We start from the raw sequence: 21,786 nt of genomic DNA on the forward strand, positions 1-21,786 counted from the left end.
TTCCCTTTGAACACAACGCTACTTTACAAACCAAGACGATGACTGCTTAGCTATAAAAACTGTCAGCTACCTACAGGACAGAACAAGAGATACCGCTATCTAACTGAATTAAAGATTCTCCTCACCCCTACAAAACTGGCCAAGAATCTGATCTAACCAAAGGATAAAGCACAAGTAAACTTGTGTCAGACATGTCCCAATTTTCCAGCAGTACTATAACTGTTAGTGAAAAGGACTTTGCACATTAAGCATACATCTGAATAACCTGTTACATAAGACATCCCTACTTTCAATATGGTTTGCCATGGTACACTAGTTGCAAATATTGGTTTGTAGCAAACTGTCCTGTAGCAACACAATTAGAAATTGCCTTGGCCATTCCTAAAACTACATGGGGTCTGAGAAACTGAACCCAATGTTACCCCAATTATCAGGAAGAGGAGGGAGAAAAAACCCCACACACACCACAACCCCACAGTATTACCCAAGTTTATTTAAGCCCAGCCCCATACAGGTTTGCCCAAAATAAATGCATGCAGTACAATATGCAATCTTTTCTACACAAAAAAAAAAAACTCATACCCAAGAAATATATTGGAGCATTTACTATTTCTAAATCAAATCATGCAACTTTAGGAAGTTTTAACAAAGGAGGTTCAAATAGCTCCCGTAATCCAACTTCTTGTTCAATTATACGAGGAATCTTCCGCTCATTGAATAATCCAGATAAATTGCATTCTACTTTACTGTGAATACGAAAATGTAACTTTTGCTCAAACAATGCACGGAGGTCCTCTTCAATCACTGGTGCTTTGTGGCTGCTGCTTCCACCTAGCCGCTTTTGCCAGGATTTGTCAGGTCTTTTCTGTTTCACCTGTAGGGGAGAATTACAATGTTCTATGGTGTCATTTATCCAATATTTTAACAGGTGAAGGAATTCTGTATTGCTCAATTCAGGACTTCCATTTTTGTGCATCTTTGTAATACTGGGAAAGAAATGCTATAAGTGAACTTCACTGCTCATTTAGCCTGCTCAATCAGTTTATAAATAAACCACACACCTTTATAGCACTAACTCCTGACTACTTAGAACTCTAACCTATGAGCCTTGGATATTAAGGCTGGAGGAGTGGAGTGGTCAATAGGGTCTCAAGAGTTGCAATCATTTAAGGGTCAAATCAAGCAGAAATAAATGTCACTAACCTTGAGCTGAAGCTTTAGTCCACTTGAAGGTCTGGGAAGTTAACCCAAGAGGAGAGAGAAAAGGGGGGGGGGGGGGGGGGGTGGAAGAAACAAAAACACACCACACACCACTTACTTTAACCAGCTTACGATCAGGATCATGACTAACAAGATGTCTCAACAAGCTCTCCTGTAAAGTTTGAAAAGGCAGTTTAAATATAACCCTTAGCCAACGATATACAGCAGCTCCTTAAAAACAGGCACTTACCCGCATGGCAAAGACCTTAACACAGTCTGGGTAATAGCAGGGATACTTTAAGAGCTGCAAGTGTTCTTTACGAATGTGATGCTGAAGGTTAAATGTGGTGGTGAAGTATATCTTGCAGTCTTTAATTGGACACAGCAAGACTGGCTTCTGTAGCGCATGACTACGTTTGTGGTTCCGTAATGCTGCATGCTTTTTGAAGCTTTTTTGGCACTGCTGGCACCTATATTCAACTAGACACAGACCAGTCACTACACCTTGATAAATTTCACACCAGTTCCTTCACTGTTTAATAAAATCTTTAAAAAAAAAAAAGTCAATCGCTTGATATAGCTCTGCAAAGCACAAAGACCAAATTAAGTAAACAAGGAACTAAACTGGACCATTCAACACACCTTTTAGCAAGGTATCTAAACTTCAGTTTTATTGCTAACCCCAGTTTTCCTTGATCCATATGGGATATTTGGAGAGCCAGTTTATCATACAATCTAAATTGGAAGGCTAGAGAGGATTAAATGAGCCAAAAAACAATTCCGAACCACCGTCTTATTTCAAGATACTCTCACACCCAGTTTATACACATTAATCCAGAAGAGGCCACTTTTACAAGTCAGAATGCAAATAGAATTTCCAGGCTTACTGCAAAGGGAATCAATCCATTTAGAAATATAAAAATTTAGCATGTACCTAAACTTCATTTCAGATATACAAGTTCACTTGAATTAGTGAACACCACTTTTGGATCCTGCAACCAAACATCAGGCTAAAATTGAACCCAAGTGCTTAAAAGTGAATCTTACCAGGATGCAAGAGACGGTGCTTCTGAAGTTTAGTCCAGTTGACTGCTACAACTGGACATTCTGGAACCTTGCATGCATAACCTGAAAGTTATTAGAAAATCATATCCTTAGACTGCCAGTAAACTATGGTGAAGGGTGTAAATTTATTGGTCTCTTTATCAAGACCATCATGGCGTTTTTTTTTTTTTTTTTTTTTTTTTAAACAGTAAATATATACAGCCATTGAGTGGACAGATTCCAAAATACCTTTATGGGTCTTTTCATGGGCCTTTCGTAAAGCTGCAGTTTCAAATTTCTGCCTACATTTCTCTTTCTGGCATCTAAAAAAAGAAAGATTTCCCTTCATACTAGGAGGGCCAAAGTGAACATTTGACAGATTAAAGCATAAAACGTTTTGATCATACTAGGGGGATATGCACAAGTTTTTATAAAAAAGTCAAACAGTAACATTTGTTTATGCAGGTGTAAGATCACATCCCTAATGGCATAATTATATAAGGACTACATGCTCCAGCCGACTATTCCAGGAATTTTAATAGCCTAGAAATCCTCAGTTAACCACAGCCAACATGTCATACTAACTTGTTACTACAGCTGATTAAGCAGGTTATTGTACATGGTTACCTTACCTCAGATCAACTGAAGTTGATGCTTAACCTGGGATGCTCTTTAAGGAGAGAAAGTTACAAACCTATCACAGCTAAATGCATTCTAGCAAGATCATTTTGCAACCGGACAAGTCTGATTTGAAGAAAAAAAAAAAAGAAAAAAGATTACATTACCTGAACACAGGAGCAGAGACATGCTCATTCAAATGAGATTTGAAGGTTTTACGCTTCTTAAAGCTCTTGCCACAACCCTGGTAAAAGCACTAAAGCAAACATTTAATGATTACTCCTTTATTCTAGCAAAGGATCTGCTTTGATAGTAAGTACTGCTAAGAAGTGTAATGGTTTCCAAATTCAATACAAGGAATTAGACATTACCACAGCTCCACCTGCTGTGCATACCTTGAAGTAGCTATCCTTCTCCCCATGGGTATACTTAACATGCCTCTTAAGAGAGTCTGGTGTAATGAAGGATTCACTGCAACCTGCATACGAGCATCTGAAATTAAGACCGGTCACAGTAACCAAAGATAAATCAGTTACATCCACATGGATTTTGCTGTGCAAATTTCATCAATGCTCATTAGGGCTTAGATATTAGTAAACACCGTATGAGCAATTTCCGCATTACTTGGAATGAGTGTGCCGACAAAAGGTCATTGCACCATTTGAAACGCTAATACAGAAATAAGGTATTTGCACAGCTGGCTGGAATTCTGGACAATTTTATTTACTGATCTCTGTACAACTAAATTGCAGAAGTTTAGATTCTGTTAGGTTTGCTTCAGCACCCAACTACCTCAAAAGTTTAACAAGCAGATTTAACAAACCCACACCACACACATTAAGGATGACATTAACACCTCACAAAACCAATGTAATGACTGCCACATGTATACTATTGTGAAAGTTCTACTTTTACAATAAACCAGTACCTCACGAAAGCGTTTTTTTATTATATAAATATACATACACACAATTGAGGACAACACATCATAGCTTAATACATTCTAACATGCACGTCCGCCAATATATCAGGCTTCGCCTTGCATTTGACAATGGGCTCTAGTTATTTAAGCCGTTAGTAAATTAACTAGCAGGTTCACAGCTCCATCACCAAGCGAGTAGCAGCACTATAGGATATGGGGTCTGATCCGATCATCATTAACTGTCCCCATTAGGACACAAATTAACAAGCAGAAAAGGCGATTCAATAGGAAACCGGAACACTATAGCAATCATATAAAAGTTTAAAATACTTAGAATGAGGAAGACGTTATGAGATCACAATTTGATAGCGTGCTTCAACACTGGACACGAGCTAGGTTCTTAAACCGCATTCCTGGAGGGCTACAACAGCTGCACCCCGAACCGAACATAACGTAGGTTTCCAGACGAGCGGTAAGAGGACAGGTACTCCATCCGACAGGAAAACGCTATGAAAAAAAAAAAAAAAAAAAAAAAAAACACACCTTTTCGGTATCCGTCAATAAGGGCGCGCACAAAAAGGGGACCTTCAAAAGGGCGACCTCAATTGGACGCGGCGAATAAAAGCGCACATAAATAAAAGCGATCTTCAAAAGGGTGACGTCAATTGGGCGCAACGAATAAAGGCAAACGCAACAAATTACAGAAAATTAGATTAAGGCAATGACTGAATGTATAAAAAGGTGAAAGCAAGTTTCACTTGAAGCTGTAGATTATGTACAATGCCACGTAGATATTCGAGATGCCATTTTTGGTATGACAGCGAGACGAACATTTTCCAATCCTATATTCAGTGCATTTCCAGATGTGTTTCCCGTTGATAGTTTTCTCCTTTCTGAATGTATAGCCTTCAACTACGAGTAGATCTGCACCTTTGTTGCTCTTCACATATTCCAGAGCCATTTCAACTAAATTATCTACGAACGCCTTTATTTGCCGTGCTCAATTGAGGTCACCTTTTTGAAGCGCTCCTTTATTTACGTGCGCCTTTATTCTATGCGCCCAATTGAGGTCGCCCTTTTGAAGGTCGCCTTTTTGTGCGCGCCCTTATTGAATAGAACCCACGTTTTCACTCGACTAGATTACTATAACGCACTCCTCTACTCCTCTCAGGACTACCAAAAAAAAAAAAAAAAAAAAAGAAATCCGTTTGCAACTAGTGCAGAATGCAGCGGATAGAATCCCAACTAGGAAAAGAAAATCCGTGCACATTTCTCCAGTTTTGATGTCACTACACGGGTTACCTGTGTCTTTCCGGATTGACTTTAAAATTCTGCTTATGGTTTATAAAGCCTTAAATAAATAGTCTCAAAGAATGTCCGACACCTTATATTCCAAATCGTAACCTTAGATCTTCAAAGGAGTGTCTCCTTAGAATTCCAAGAGCAAAACAGAAGTGGTGAGGCAGCCTTCTGCTGTTATGCAGCTAAATCTGGAATAGCCTGCCAATAGGAATTCGCCAGGCTAATACAGTGGCGCATTTAAAAAAAAAAAAAAACTGCTAAAACATTTTAATATTGCTTTCTCATAACATCACTTTAATTTAATCCTGATACTCTATCTCCAATTCATTATAATAACTATTCATGGTGGCTCTAAAATCCGTACTAACCCCTACTCTCTCCCGTTTCCTTTGTGGTGGCGGCGGCTTGCGCCACCACCATCTACTCAAAGCACCGTGATGTTCCAACATTGATGGATTAAAAGCCAGAAGTCTGCATGACCATCATCGTCAAATCCTTCCGTGAGAACCTTAAATACAAAGGGGACTACAGTATTTCATTTTTGTTAGGTAGAATGCCCAGAGTGGACTGGGCGGTCTCGTGGCCTGGAACCCCTGCAGATTTTATTTTTCTCCAGCCGTCTGGAGTTTTGTTTTTTCTGTCCTCCCTGGACATCGGACCTTACTCTTATTCTATGTTAAGGACTTATTTTAAAGTTTACTTATTTTTTTCTTCATTATGTAATTCACGTTGAGCTACTTTTTTTGTATGAAAATGTGCTATATAAAATAAATGTTGTACAAACGGGGAAGTAGTGTCTGGCTTTTACCTAACGTACTGGTGCCATTCAGTTATGGAAGCTTGACGCTTTAACCGCGCCCTCCTTTGGTTACTCAGGTAACTCCCAGCCTCTTTCTCTGGTTTATTACTGTCCTTAGTGGCTATTTCAAAGAATAAAACGCTGCAAAAAAGGTGTCAAGTGAACAGGGCCGTACCTTATTTATACCTCACTGCTAAATGCCAATGGCCGTTTAATCACAGTAAAGAGAACACAGCACTTTTCTATCATCGTGACGCATTTTTTTTTTTTTTATATATAAAAATTAGGCACCCAATGGGGTCATTAACATTAGGGACCTTTAGACTACTATGCTCCACCCCCACTAACTTTTAAAGTTAGTATTTGTGGTGGAGGAAGGTCAGTCCAAGAATTTAAACTCCAAAAATTAAGTAACCGGGGCGGCGACCCCAACGATTTGCATCACGATAACAGAAAAGTACCAACCCAAGCCCCCACTACCCAACTGAACATACCGAAGGTTAGCCCCAAACTCACTTGAAATTTTTCTCTCCACTGTGGGAAAGCATATGTCGTTTCAAATGCGCCTTCCGCGTAAACCGCCGTCCACACTCTCCAACATCACAGCCATACAGCTTCTAGACCAAAAAATAATCAAATAAATAAAAAGGACCCAGCAAACGGCACCTTGAATAGGCCACGAGACACAAAGCTCCAGATTACCTCCCCTGTATGTGCCGTGCGATGCTCCAGCATGCGCCACTCCCGCTTAAAGGTGGCTCCGCAGCCCTCGTGGTCACAGCGAAACGAGCCCGCGTTTCGCTTCATTTTGCAAAGCACGGCAGATGTGTGTCACGCGCCACTTAAATGCGCGCGCGAAGCCGACAGTACCAATTAACGGGCTGGAAGAGGCGGTGCCGACAGGTAAAGTGCTGCAGTTTTACACGCTCCGTTTACCGTGTTGTACTTTGTATCCGTGCCTGCGACGTACAGGTTACTTACACTTCATTTTGTATTGATGGTGACGTAATAAAACGGTCGTTTTAGACATGTGTTACACATCAGTAGAACTACAATGTTTCGGGAAACTCTGAACGGGGATTACCGCCTTGAGTGAAGGTGGATGATTGTCATGGCTCGGCCAATTATCTGCCACCACGAGGTGATCATTAAACACAACCCGAAACGGCCAAAAGCAGGCTCATGGAAATGTCGTAGCGATAGGTTTCAATAATGGCAATCAAATGGTTTTTGAAAGAGCTTAATCCAGTTCTGGGATGCTGGAGATGCAGAACTTTTTCCAACAACTTTGGCCACTAAGCAGGAATCAAATGTCGATAACATCTCGAAATGGTTCAAAGTAGTTAATCTTCTTAATTTTTACAAAGTAGCCTTTTGGAGGTGGGGGAGACCTTATAACTATACATAAATGTTGAGCAGGCTGAAATTTGAACATAGTGCTCTGGATTTATTAAGTAGCAGTGCTACACACTGACTCCATGTCACCAAAGTCTCGCAATGGTTCAAAGTAGTTAATCTTCTTAATTTTTACGAAGTAGCGGTTGAGAGGTGGGGGAGACATTATAACTATACATAAATGTTGAGTAGGCTGAAATTTGAGCATAGTGCTCTGGACTTATTAAGTAGCAATGCTACACACAAACTCCATGTCACCAAACAAGCCTTCCAATGCCCAATTTTCTTGTTCATTAATATTCAATCATTTATTTATTTTCCTAAACTGCATATTCTATATAGGGTTACAAAATATTCCATTTACTTTTATTGTCCCAAGAAGTAAATTTGGTTTGTCAACAGGTTTTACAGAGAGACCATAACATAACATTAAAAACACGTCCACAAAGAATACAGCCATCAAACATAAATTTAGTTTAAATAAATATAATATGGCAGTGAGCATAATAGATTGGATTGGATTATCTTTATTAATCCCATGGGGAATTTCAAATGCATGCAGCAGTAGAAACATAAAAAACAAGAACAGACACTCACAGGATAGATAATACATCCCATCGGTAAAAAATTCATTGATTAATTAAATAAATAAAAATAAATGTAATGAGTACATTGGGTGGAAGCATTGAATTGCCTGATAGCAGTGGGCAGAAAAGACCCCTAGAGATGCTTCTTAACACACCATGGTGGAATAAGCATGTGGCTATAAGTGCTCCAAGAGAGCGAATCCTGGAGGGGGGGGGGGGGGGGGTCATGGATTTTTTTCATGATGTCATTAAATTTTGCCGTCATCCTCTTTTTCCAAAACAGCTTCCAGTGTGTCCAGGGTTTTCTTGATAAGTTTGTTCAGGCCATGTGCATCTTTTGTGCTCAGGTTGCTTCCCAAGGAGACTGCAGCGGAAAACACCACACTGGCTACTATGCACTGGTAGAATAGCTTGCTGCACATATCAAAAGACCCGAGTCTCCTTAGCAAGTATAGTCTGCTCTGGGCCTTCTCATATAGTGCTACTTGTTTGTTACATTATTCCAGTCTGTGGTTTATATGAACCCCCCAGATATTTGTATCTCTGCACCACTTCTGTATCATCCCCCTGAATGGTGACTGGTCTCGGAATACAATACAATTTATTTTTGTATAGCCCAAAATCACACAAGAAGTGCCGCAATGGGCTTTAACAGGCCCTGCTTCTTGACAGCCCCCAGCCTTGACTCTCTAAGAAGACAAGGAAAAACTCCCAAAAAAAACCGTTGTAGGGAAAAAATGGAAGAAACCTTGGGAAAGGCAGTTCAAAAAGAGACCCCTTTCCAGGTAGGTTGAGCATGCAGTGGTTATCAAAAAGAAGGGGGGCAATACAATACAATACACAGAACAAGAAGAATACTTACGGTGAAAATATTAGCTCAAAAATACTCACACACCTATATGAGGCAAGATAAGTGCCACCAATAAACTTTGTTTTGTCTTTTTAAAGTGTGAAAAAGAACAGAATACTAGAGACAAAAGCAGAACTCGATACTAGAGAAAAATCTACACAGAATAACACTGGGAGAACATTCATAACCCATATAGATGATGACAAGGCTGGGAATTTAACCTAGTCTTCCTGAAGCTGCACGTGAAGGATTAGTATTAACTGTTACACCAGTGTGCCAGACAACAGCCCTTTTTATTAATATTCAGCAATTCATACATTTTTCAATCCTGCATGTTTTAATACAGGTTTACACAACATTACTAATCACCTATACCAAGCCAGCTTAGAGACCTCAGTTAACATACCCTTTAGGTGTCTAGATGTGCGAGGAAAGTGGAATGCCAAAAGAAAGCTCACATGGAGAATATACATATGCTACTCAGAAGGCAATTGGACTCAAAATCTTTACTAATGGATTAAGTTTAGAATGGTCAAGTTTGGCCCTGCAGTAGTAGCTTATTTTCTTTCCTACCAAAATCCTAATCAGTGTTCAATTCACATCTGCAAATGAGCTTTTTACCTAATTAATTTTCCCACTTATCCATTTCTGCATTCACAGCACCTGACACTCTGAGTCCTGCTTTTTCAGGTAAATTAGCAAAAGTCTGTATATTCTTAGAGCTTTCTGGCATCCTGGAGCTCAGTTCAGTCTGTTATATTTTAGACTGCTGTTTTATTACTGTCTTAAAATAAACTACAATAGGTTCAAGCAATGTACAATGTGGTCTAAAAGTGCAGTCACATTGTGTAAGAAAATGTACATGTGCATGCAAATTACCAGAACTTTTAAAAGACAAGAAATACCTAAGCTAACATACGCACTAATAAAGCAATAATATCAAGCTTTGTCATCCTGAATTCTTCTTTTTCTTTCGGCTTCTCCCATTGGAGGTTGCCACAGTGGATCATCTTCTTCCATATCTTTCTGTCCTCTGCATCTTGTTCTGTTACACCCATCACCTGCATGTCCTCTCTCAGCACATCCATAAACTTTCTCTTAGGCCTTCCTCTTTTTCTCTTGCCTGGCAGCTCTTTCCTTAGCATCCTTCTCTCAATATACCCAACATCTCTCCTCTGCACATGTCCAAACCAACGCAATCTCGCCTCTCTGACTTTGTCTCCCAACCGTCTAACTTGAGCTGACCCTCTAATGTACTCATTTCTAATCCTGGCCTTTCTCGTCACACCCAATGCAAATCTTAGCATCTTTAACTCTGCCATCTCCAGCTCTGTCTCCTGCTTTCTGGTCAGTGCCACCATCTCCAACCCATATAACATAGCTGGTCTCACTACCGTCCTGTAGACCTTCCCTTTCACTCTTGCTGATATCCGTCTGTCACAAATCACTCCTGACACTCTTCTCCACCCATTCCACCCTGCCTGCACTCTCTTTTTCACCTCTCTTCCACAATCCCCATTACTCTGTACTGTTGATCCCAAGTATTTAAATTCATCCACCTTCGCCAACTCTGCTCCCTGCATCCTCACCTTTCCACTGACCTCCCTCTCATTCACACACATGTATTCTGTCTGGTTCCTACTGAACTTCATTCCTCTCCTCTCTAGAGCATATCTCCACCTCTCCAGGGTCTCCTCGACCTGCACCCTAATCTCGCTACAGATCACAGTGTCATCAGCAAACATCATAGTCCACGGGGACTCCTGCCTAGTCAACCTGTCCATCACCATTGCAAATAAGAAAGGGCTTAGAGCCGATCCCTGATGTAACCACACCTCCACCTTAAATGCATCCATCATTCCTACCGCAGACCTCACCACAGTCACATTTCCCTCGTACATATCCTGTACAACTCTTACATACTTCTCTGCCACTCCTGACTTCCTCATACAATACCACAACTCCTCTCGAGGCATCCTGAATTCATGTCGGCCTTATTTGCTTAAGTCATAATTCACAATGTACTGTACTTAGAAAATCCATGTTCAAACTAAATGCAAAGAAAGAAATCCAGCAGAATCATCTTAGATCAGTACATGATGTTATCACAATCATGGGCACAACACTTCTGGGGAATGTACAAAAAGAGCACGGGTGTCCAGTTGGCTAGTGTCAGCTAGACTTTCACTTTACCTATTATGAGGACTGCAGGCCCCCAAAGGATTGGTATTAACTAAATTTTTGTATTTATCTCCTCTCTTGCCAACTGCCTGTGCTTTTTTACTTTACCCCCACAAGAGGTCTTGAACCAGAATAACTGTATAACCTCAAATGTAATACTCCTTACAACTTTATCATTTTTACTCATGTTGGTTTGTGTTTTTATTGCTATTTTGGAGACATTTCAATTCCATTTTCTTTGTTTGTTTTCTCCAAGGGCACCACCATTTTGGAGCTTCAAGTCATCAGTGTGCTGTATGTTGCTTGGCTTGTGTTGTATGACATAAGATGTCTGCATGGTCACACTAGAAATCGGTATCTGAGCTTGTATTCATGTAAGTCATTTTAGACCTTGCTTTTGACTTTGCCTTGCTCTTTCGAATTTGAGTTTAATGTTGCCTGTTGTACTTTGATGACTAATCCTAACATTTAATGTACTTGTTATAGTTAAGCCAGGGCTCCACCCCTGACTGATGTTCACATGGCTTTTTGTCCATTTTTAATTCTTTTGTTTACATTAATAGTGTTACTTGTGTTAACTATTTGCCTTATTCTGTGTTTCTTATTAGTGTTGCATATTGTTTACTTTCTATGTGTGTATTCTTGTTCAGTTACACTCCTGGTCAAAAGTTTTAGAACACTTCACACAGTTTTCCCAGTTTTTTTTTTTCAAATTTAATCAGTTGAAATGACATAAATGACATAAAAAGGTGAACAGGTAAGCAATACATTTAAATTTAAAGTTTAGGTTAGCAAAAACTGAAAAAAAGGAAATTTCAGAATATTATAAATGGGCTTTTTTAAGGAAACACCTAATAGGTTACAACCTATAGGTGTTCTGCAGCAATTAAAGTAAATGAAGCCTTGTAACCTGAAGCAACAATTTACATAGGTGTCTTAACTTCTGTTGATTACTTAAACACCCTCTGTCTGTCTTAAAGCAGAGTTGGAACAGACTGTGTTACTACATCCTCTGAAGTACTACTTGGGCCATATTACTCTGTAGAATGTTGTAAATTCCAGTGATAATGGCAAGAAAATGGCAACCAACAACTGAAATGAGAGAGAGCATTATCATCATTAGAAGTGTAGGCCTTTCATTTAGAGAAATTGTTTAAAAAAAAAAAATCAAATTGTCAGCAAGTACAGTGGTGTCCTACACAATTCAAAGGCAATGGAAGAAACTCTGATAGGAAGAGATCTGGCAGACCCAGTCACAAACCAATCAGAAGACAAGTTTTTGAGGGTTGCCAGCTGGAGTGATCAGAGGTGCCTCACAGCACAACAGCTTCAAACAGAGCTTAACAGTGCAGGTCGAAAAAAGCAAGTCTCAGTTTCTACTGCGAAGAGGAAACTTTGTGCTGCAGGTTTGACTGGGCACATGGCAGAAAGAAAGCAATTCCTTAAAGGACAAAATAGGGCATTGAAAAACCGGCTGTGGACTACTGCAGACTAGAAGAAAGTCAAAAAATTTGAAATCTTCGAAAAAAACTGAGGTGTTCTATATCTTTTGTCTGGTAGTACACTGTATATGTATTGAAAAAGGTTTTCCCACTAGTAAGGATTTCCAAGTACAGAGATTTTGCTAGGAGCCAGAAGTTAGGAAACATTTGTAACAGAGAAAGAGAGAACCCCACACTGTCAGACATGGTGCCTCTCTCCACGCCACTGTAGGAATCCTTGTATGTGTTGTTACTGTCCATAAAATAAATTCTTCAAGGGGGCCATAGGTAGTGTTAGGTCATAGATGACTGTCCTATTAGAAGTAGTAGATACCTTATTAGATGTAATACAGTAACTCCCTATTCATTTCATTACTAGACACGTTAGATAATCTAAAAAAGAGGGTAGTTCATTAGTTCTTGGTTATACCTTGTATTTTGTATTTAGATAGTCTATTCTTGTATAAATATATTTCATTATAATTATTTGTCTGTTGCATTTTAATATGTATGCTTTGCCTTATTTATAAAATTTCTTATTATAGTGTTATTTCTTTATTATAAACTATGCTAAGATTTAATAAAATATACTGATTTATGTTTCAAATTATCATGTAGTTGTAAGGTTCTGCTTATCTTTTTGTGTTATTATGCAAACAGCATGCTGGGTTAAATGCCAGTATGTTGAAAAAACATGTGCCCGTTTGTTGTATCTATAGAGTTTGCTCTTTCTCTTTGTGTCTGCATTGAGTTTTCTCTCATGTCCTCAAATGCATGGAAGTTAAGTGGATTGGCAATTCTAAATTGGTTCTGTATGAGTGTGAGTGGGACCTCAATTGGTCAGATGCCCTATCCAGGTTTGTATCCTGTTAGAACACGCCAGATAACCCTACAACCCTGAGTTTGATTAAGTGAATGTGAGATTGAAATGTTATGTTACAACAATAAATAATGGATAATGGATAACATTAAGATAAGTCAGAAATGTCTGTGCCTGTGACTACATTGAAATTCACATGCTGGCAAAAAATCAGATTTCAAAGGCTCAGGGATGTGTATTGCAATATGACTTGATTATGTTCCTAGATAAAAAGCTTTTCCAGTATTACCTTGTAAACATCTTTACAATAAATGAATTGCACTACTGACTGCAGGGGGCATATTATTATTTTAAATACAGAGCAAATTGATTATGGTACCAGCATGATTTGTCACATTGGTGTTACATTGTGTATCACTGTCATCTTACAGATCCTGGGCTTGAATTCTGTGCTTGGTTCTTGTGCATGTGGAGTTTGCATGTTTTCACTATGTTGGTGTGTGTTTTTCTGTCACATCCCTAAAGATGTGCTGGTTAGGTTGATGGGCAAAACCAAAATGACCTATAGTGAATGAGCCCTGTAATGCACGGGTGCTCTGTCTAGTGCTGCTGGGACAGACTGTGTAACCTCTACTTGCATTAAGTGGGTCTGAAAATGGCATGCTATCATTTGTCATGTTAGAAATTGGAAGTGGAGAACACAAAGGCAATTGCTGTGACCACCAATGTTCCCTCTAAGCTGAGCGCGTGAGCAATCACTCACACGAATTCAGAGCGTCGCTCATACTTCCCGCACGATCGCTCATTCCGACGGCGTCGCTCGTACTTATCGCATGATCGCTCACTCCGACCGTCAGAGTTGGTGCTCATAAATTTTTGGCTTAAACAAAATGTCGCTCATAAACAATGTTTTTTGCTCACTATATGCTACTCCTTAGAGGGAACATTGGTGACCACTCCCTTTTTAATTTTTATAAAAGATCAGGTAGCTATGCATCTTAGTACATGACTATGACTTAGTACATACCATGAATGCTTTTAAAATAATATTTATGTATTTGGAAATGTTTAGTGTCAAACTCTTAAACTGTAAACATAAGAATTGAAATTATTAAATGTGCTATAATAATGGTCTACCAATATGTTCCTCTGGCTTCTTTGAATTCTTCTGTAAATATGGAAGGCCCTATTAATAATATATGGATCATACATCTCCATCCTTTGATATAATTGTCATATGTGGTTTATTACAATACCTGTAACTGGAATTTCTTTAGCGTTCATTGTTGACACAAATTTGTATGGTTAGCAGATGAGTCTGCCTTTCGAAGTCTAAGAAAGGACAACCTCCTAAACTTTCCAAATGTGTCATTATGACAGATAAATTACATTCCTACCTCATGAATGAATTATTTGCATTTGCCTAAGTGCATTTGAAGGATTCCTTTTTTGTGCAGGGTAAGTAGCCATCTGAACTCAGCTGGCAAGTTGTGAATAGTTTTAGCTTTACAGTCATCATAATAATGATGCCTGAGATGCTGTCCTTCAAGGCCAACAGTAAAAGGCCAAAAGCCATAAATATGAATGTTGTGACACAGTTCCAAAGCCAGACTGACTATAGTGAAACCAGAGCTCAATTGAGAAGCCTGAAAGCCATGATGTCTCCAAAACTCGGCCAGATTCTGTAGGTACTTAGGGTTCAAAAAAATTGGCTGCACTTGGCTTTTAAAGTCTTGCAGGGTGTACAGAGCTCGAAAGGAGACTGCTGTGTTTCGCTTGTATGAAAATGCTGGAAGAGCAAGGAGGGTGGTCCCATAGACATCCGCACTGTCCACAAAATGTCTGTGCCTTTCTGCCGGTTCTGCAAACCTAACAAATAATAGAGAAAAATATAGATGTAAGTAAGCAAATGTACACAAGAAAGCTTGGTTGTTTCCACTGTCATCACTGTTATGTCACATATTTGCTTCAAATTCTACTATGTTTGGATCCAAAAATGATCTTTCAAAATAAAGTTACTGGAGCTTTGTAAATTTTTGAATTGTGAATAAATGAATATAGACCTATATCTTATATATAAACGTCTCCATGTGGAAGTGTGTGTGTCTGTCTGTCCAGCCTGGAAGTGAGAGGTGGAGTCGGGGTAAGGGCTCCACCTCCGTGGATACACAAGAAAGGCCAGCATGTCAGCAAAGCGAAACCTCCGAAGAAGGAGTCACTCGCTTAGCAGCTAATACAGAAGCGAGGCGAGCACATCGGCAAAACAGTATCCCTTTTACTTTTTCTTCCACCGCTAATACACAAGCAAGGCGAGCACATTGGCAAAATTAAATATCTGAAGAAAGACAGTCACTTAGCCACTAATGCATAAACAGTGCGAGCATGTCAGCAAAACAAAACCTCCTAGGAGAGAGATGCCTGAAGTAGTTCCTTTCAATTACCTGACAACTCTACGTTTCAGTTTTTTTTACTGATGATTTCAATAGTTTCTAGGACCCCAGGCTTTTTACAGCAGGGGCTTACACAGCTAGTATTATATATTACAGAAGTACAATTAAGGTTTTTACAGTGATTCTGCTAAAGTCTAAGTTTAGATAGCATATATTTGACATGACATCCTGCATTTTCATTGTGGTTTATTTTCTTCTGATTTGTATGCTATGTCCAGTTTTTACTAAGAAACATGCTGCTTAGTAGTTCAAGTTCAAACTTACTTTCATACTGTATATCCATAGAACAATAAGATTATAACCAGCATTTCTGTGACAGAATATTGACAGTAATACAAAACCGATAGCAGATGATGAACGCAACAAGACTATTACATAAAACATCTGAAGATATATAAATTATAAAAAAATGACACACACACTGCATGCATACTCAAGCAGTGACTTGCTTTCTTTAAAGCTTCATGCATCTTCATGAAAGTCAATTGCAGGCTATTCCTGCTTAAAAAGCATCTCATCAGATTACTCACTTTTCAAACAGAATGCTTGGGTTGGCTGTTACCAGGTTTGTCTTGTAACCCACATCTTTGTTCAGTGGTGGGAGGTTGCATCTGGCAAAGAAAGAGAAATTTCTATCACAGTCAAGAGTGCTATAACAATATAGGTTCATGTTTCTTTGTTTTTTTATTCCTGCCAACATTACATACAATATATATCCTAATGGAAGGCAGACATACTAAAATGTGCAGTTGCAATATTATACTTATGTTTGTTGTAACATATAAATACACTTTAGGGTGAGGTTAAGCTTTTATCAATTGCTATCTGGCATGAGCTGTGCAGTATGGGAGGACATCAGAATAGAACCCCTGCTTCTCTAGATCAAGAGGAGCCACTGGAGTTGCTTTCGACATTTTGTTAGGATGTCCCCAATTGCCTCTTACTGCTGGGTTTATCAGATTAGGCCCATGGGGAGGAGACCTAGGCACAGAAAAAATACATAAATGGAAGTATTACAACTCTCAGCTGCCATGGGAAGTTTGAAAGAGAATGGAATAAAAGTTTCTAAGCAAACAATGGCCAGATAGTCCAACTTGTCATGTTACCAACATGACCCTTGCCATGAAAAACTGACAGAAAGTGAACAGTTATTCAATATAATTATATTTGATTATTTTTAATTATTTGCAGTCGAGCTGGGGAAAATGGTATTCTTCTTCTTTTGGCTGTTTCTGTTAGGGGTTGCCACAGCGGATCATCTTTTTCCATATCAGCTCGGGAAAATTGCACAATATTAATAAATACATGTTTTCAGAAAAAAACTGAACAATATGAATTAGAATGCAGAACAAGGCCAGACTACAACATTAACCTGTTTAAATTAATGAGCTGACAACATGTAGATAGATAGGAATGTGAAAAGCAATATATAATTGACAGACATGAAAAGCATCATATAATTAATTAACAGACATAAAAGGGACAATGTAAGTCAGATAGACAGAGAGATCAATCACTATTACTTTATTTGTCTCAGAAGGGAAGTTAACTAATAGTACCTAAACATTCCCCATATTCTCTTACAAGGCTCAGCTATATCTTCAACATTGACTGTACCTATGAAGAAGGCAAATGTTAGAGAAAGTTTGTGCCAGGTTTTGAACACCCTATAATACACCATTCAATGCAGTTTCCTGTGTCTGGGAATTGTCATAACCATAAATGTTTGCACTGTAATGACAGCACTCACTATTAAGATTTTTGGGTCATAGGATGCAAGCTTGCTAAATTTAACAACCTACTCCTCTCTGGTCCTGCTGGTTCGCAGTGGGTGCAGGTTTTCATTCAAACCAGTTTTGTAATTAGAAGCCAGGCCTAGCAGATAATTAAACTTGGTATTTAATTACATGGCTTGTTAGTGCTTTCTTTCTTTCTTTCTTTCTTTCTTTCTTTCTTTCTTTCTTTCTTTCTTTCTTTCTTTCTTTCTTTCTTTCTTTCTTCCAAGACAGATGTTTACCACATTGTAGATTTTTTATTTTCTGAGAACATTATCAATGTGCGGAACAGATTTATACCTCTTGGTCCTTCCCTTATCTCACATTTATTTCAAAACATTGCATTAACACAAATACTTCAGGATGCATATACATTAGTTTAAATGGAAACAAGATATCCGGGGTGCTAATGGTTATTTTGTCATGTGCATCTCATTATTAACTTATGACTGGTTAAGAAAACAGCAGTTTAAAACTAAAATAGCAAATTAATGGTTCTGAATCATAACAAGCAAATTAACTAAAACTAAATCACAAAAAGCATATTTCTTTGGTAGTAAATAAATGAGTTCTAATTAAAAATTTGGTTAAAGTAAAAACTTGCAGCCACTGCAGACCTCCAAGGTCGGAGTTGAGTACACCAACCTAAAAAAATATATAGTTAAAGTCTTTTTGTCTCATGTGTGGGGTTCTCCCAATCAGCAAAGCTCCCTGAAGTAAAATAAATGCTTAACAATTTAAAAGAAATGGCACAGGTATTAGTATTGCAGAATGATAGAGGCCTATTAAATTTGAGCAAAATCCCTTCAGTAGACTTTACCCTACATACACCTATACAGAGCATACTGTATGTCTTGAGTATACTATATGTGCGTGATAGGGTCAAAATTTCAACTTCAAGGTTTTAGTGGACTTAAACATTTTAGAAATCCCTGCTCATGTTTTGAGCACTTTCAGACTTTTATCTATCTGTGTGTGTCAGGATGTACAAATATAGACACAATCACCCAATCTAAATTAAACTTGTTTGTAGTTGTTAGCCACGTGAAAAGACAGAAGCATTTTGAATTTGAGAAACATTGCTCCAGTAGATACTGTCCTGTGGAGATAATGATTTTGCATTTGTTTGTGCACAGTTGTGTCCCATATGTGCCCCAATGGGGAAGGAAAATATACTTTTTTTTCAACATTATTTTATTCCACATAGTAAAATACTTGCCCACAATATTTAACTACTATAAATGGCTTTACATTGAGAAATCATGTCACATTTTTTCTACCTTATTACAAAATCTGAGTTGTCAATCTGAATTCCACATCCACTGTCCTCCAGGATTCCACCATTTCCAACCACAGAACAATTTTCATAAGTAAGGTTTATGAAAGGTGACTCCTAGGAAGTAGTAACAACAAATAAAGGCTTACCAAGATAAATTTAAAAAGTGCAGTGTCTAGAAGATTTATTGCAGAATGCAAGCAGAAACAAAAGTAGATTGAGGTTTCTTAAATATTTGTGTTTCTATAGATATTTAAGGTGTCACAGTGGTACTCACCTGTGGGAAGGTACTGAATATCTTGGGAGTGATCTTCATATTTTTTTTGTTTTCTCCATCATATATAACATTTGATCCCAGTGGGGTGTTTTTCTTAGAGATGATGGCTTCTATGACTGCATTACACTCCTTCTTCAAAGCTATTCTAAAATATTAGAAGTTATAAAGTTAAATGAGTTTCTAAAGTATCGTTTACCACCCAGTGGCTTTATAAGTTGTTTAAAAACATGCTTCTTCTCACCTGAGACTTTGGTGATGTGCTTCCTGTTTTTGCCATTTCTCCTCCTTTAAATGGATTGCCTGCCTTCTAATGCCATCATACCTGTTAATATAAATATGTACTCCAACATTTATTATTTATATAAGTACTAAGGGGTTAGCCCCCTGCTCGCTTTGTTCGCTTACCCCCCGCGACCTGCGCTAAGCGCCTGCCACGTTGCGTCTCTGCCCCTCGCGTTGTGAAAAGGGGGGCCGAACACACCCCAAGGAGACACGGTCACTGCTCCATAAGCCCCCCCCCCTTAAACTGTGATACAATGGGAAACAAATACAGTTTTTTTTTTACCTCCTCTTTGCTCGATCAGCTGCTGACTTGCTGCTGCTGCCATACCGTGTGATCTGCATCTCGCAAGGTACTTCGAACATTTAAAAGCCTGTACAGCAGCTGTCCTAATCTTTGTCTTTTATTTCCGGCCCTGGGCGTGGTTAAATCTCTTGGCACAAAGTCTCGTCTCGCGGGACGTGAGTTCTTGATATTTTTTAGTTTATACTTTAAAAACGGAATAAGAATCTGAAAATCTTAACAACGTCACATTAAAGTTTGATAAATACTGAAAATAATGATACCATTAAAGCGTGACAAAAAAGTGACATAATAACGGCACATAAAATCGTTGCACTTTTAGGCTTAGAATTTTATATATATAGAATAGATAAGACTGCTAGTCAAATCTCCTTAGGAAACAAAGAAAAAAATCCCATGTTTAATAATAATAATTCTCAAACCAATATAAGACTGTTCTAGCATTCTATCTGTGTAGTTATATTGTTGCACAGAATCAAATTTGTATATACTTTGTAAATTGAATTGTGAAGGTGTCTATTGAATGTGTTGTGGCTGAGAACACATTAAGGTTCCAATGTTTTAAATGTGTTTTTCCAATGTGTCATGGTTCCAGTTCTCATACACATCCTTACCTTTCCTGGCACTGCTTGCCAGGAGTCTCTGTACAGTTTGTTTTCCATGGCCATTAAGTCTTGTGTAATCATATCTGCATGAAACAGCAGTGTTAGTGCCTGCACCACATCTTGCTAGAAAATTACCTTTTACTTCTCACCCTGTGTTTATCAGTTTTATTTTACTAGAGAAATTACCACAAAACGTTTTTCATCTTCTACATGTGTATGAAATTTAAAAGCATTACCTGTGAACGCACCTGTAATTAAAAGTGTAGTAAAAACTTGCTAACACTGTGCTCAAAATGAAGACACTTAATCCAGCATACAGTATTAACCTCCACAACATCTTCTGTCCTTTGATTATTTCATTTGGGCTTCCATTTCCTGATTTATGATGTAAGCTTATTTGTTGTTTTTCACTACTTTCTCTCTAGAGCAGATCCGTTGGGCTGCATGTTCGTACTAAGAAATACTCTGCCCTTTCTTCAGTAATTTTTATTTCAGCCTCTTTGCCAAATGTCCTGCCTTTGTATAGTACAATCTTGTCTGTAACATGATTCCAGAACTAAATTAACAGCTGACTGCTTTTACTGAAAGACTGGGGGAAGGGCGTTGGAGCGTCTCTTAGTTGTGATGGGTGACAAATAAAGCCTATAGCTTCTATCACAATATTTTGGTATTTGGTACACTGTATTAATTTCTGAGGGAAAATTTCTTTTCACATGACCTGTGGGGGACCAGGGACCCTTTAAATATGCTTTAGGCTGTATAGCTTCAACCTCCATTAAACTTAATGAACCACATATCTTAAAATAGTTTTTTATTTATAAGCTTTCGACTCCCATCAGGAATCATCATCAGAAGAAAATGATTAGACTTACAGGAATTCAAGGCAATATATAACCAATAAGGAAGGAAGGGTAGGTGGATGTGGAGGGGAAGGGATTAATGAGGTTCAAATATTATGCTAACATACTGTACATGCTTGGCACTGAGCTGACAGCGTGTAAGTTCTTGATGGGCCATACAAATGCACCATTAACCAATATGGTGGACGTACAACAGACGACGTGCCATTGTTCTGGAACAAGACAGGAAAAAAATGATGCGACGATGCTTGAAATTGAAAGAAAAAGTTCAGTGTAGCTCAAGGAAGATGCAAAGCTCAGTGGTTAGCAACTGCTATTTTTTGTTGTTGGCTACTGGCTCTAATCTTGGGTATCCATTCTGCTCCGTTGACCTCTTAGCATGAAGTACTGAGCACTGTGAAGCACTCTTACATAAAAGACAGGGGGAGTTGGTATTTGGAATTGAGTGTCATGAAGCACCAACATACAAATGAAGAGTAGTTGGAGTTTTGAGTCAAGTCAAGTTGGGGAGCATGCACTGGTACAATGCATTACCGCACCCACTACACAATGAAACAACTCAGGATCCTGGTTGGCAACCCCCCAGGCAGATACACGGTCCAGTCCCAACCTCCAGAAATTACCCTCTATCTGCCACAGCCAGGTGGTACGTGGGCAACCCCTTGCCAGGTCCAGCCACTCAGGTCCAAAAGCAATGAGGAACTTACAAGCTGGAATACCCTCAGGGAAAAGCACCACATGGCTGTAGTGCCGTAACTGAC

The 21,786-nt window shown here is 38.7% G+C and overlaps 2 protein-coding genes across 2 annotated transcripts; both read right to left on the reverse strand.

Annotated features, from left to right (window-relative positions):
- Positions 1 to 481: 481 nt before the first annotated feature.
- Positions 482 to 6,854, reverse strand: 42sp43 (P43 5S RNA-binding protein). The gene is made up of 9 exons (XM_028818800.2): positions 6,588 to 6,854; positions 6,402 to 6,502; positions 3,258 to 3,354; positions 3,030 to 3,118; positions 2,494 to 2,567; positions 2,248 to 2,328; positions 1,451 to 1,680; positions 1,319 to 1,372; positions 482 to 874 (listed from the first exon to the last, which is right to left on the reverse strand). The coding sequence occupies exons 1-9, from the start codon at positions 6,690 to 6,692 to the stop codon at positions 623 to 625; spliced, it is 1,083 nt and encodes a 360-aa protein (XP_028674633.1). The 5' UTR covers positions 6,693 to 6,854; the 3' UTR covers positions 482 to 622.
- Positions 6,855 to 14,164: 7,310 nt separating this feature from the next.
- Positions 14,165 to 19,295, reverse strand: st8sia6 (ST8 alpha-N-acetyl-neuraminide alpha-2,8-sialyltransferase 6). Its single transcript, XM_028818456.2, has 5 exons — positions 19,219 to 19,295; positions 18,978 to 19,122; positions 18,705 to 18,817; positions 16,180 to 16,260; positions 14,165 to 15,068 (listed from the first exon to the last, which is right to left on the reverse strand). Exons 2-5 carry the CDS (start codon positions 19,014 to 19,016, stop codon positions 14,609 to 14,611), a joined length of 693 nt encoding a protein of 230 aa, XP_028674289.2. The 5' UTR covers positions 19,017 to 19,122; positions 19,219 to 19,295; the 3' UTR covers positions 14,165 to 14,608.
- Between the last annotated feature and the right edge of the window lie 2,491 nt (positions 19,296 to 21,786).

Source organism: Erpetoichthys calabaricus, chromosome 14, assembly GCF_900747795.2.
Source record: "Erpetoichthys calabaricus chromosome 14, fErpCal1.3, whole genome shotgun sequence".
NCBI classification, from domain to species: Eukaryota; Metazoa; Chordata; class Cladistia; order Polypteriformes; family Polypteridae; genus Erpetoichthys; species Erpetoichthys calabaricus.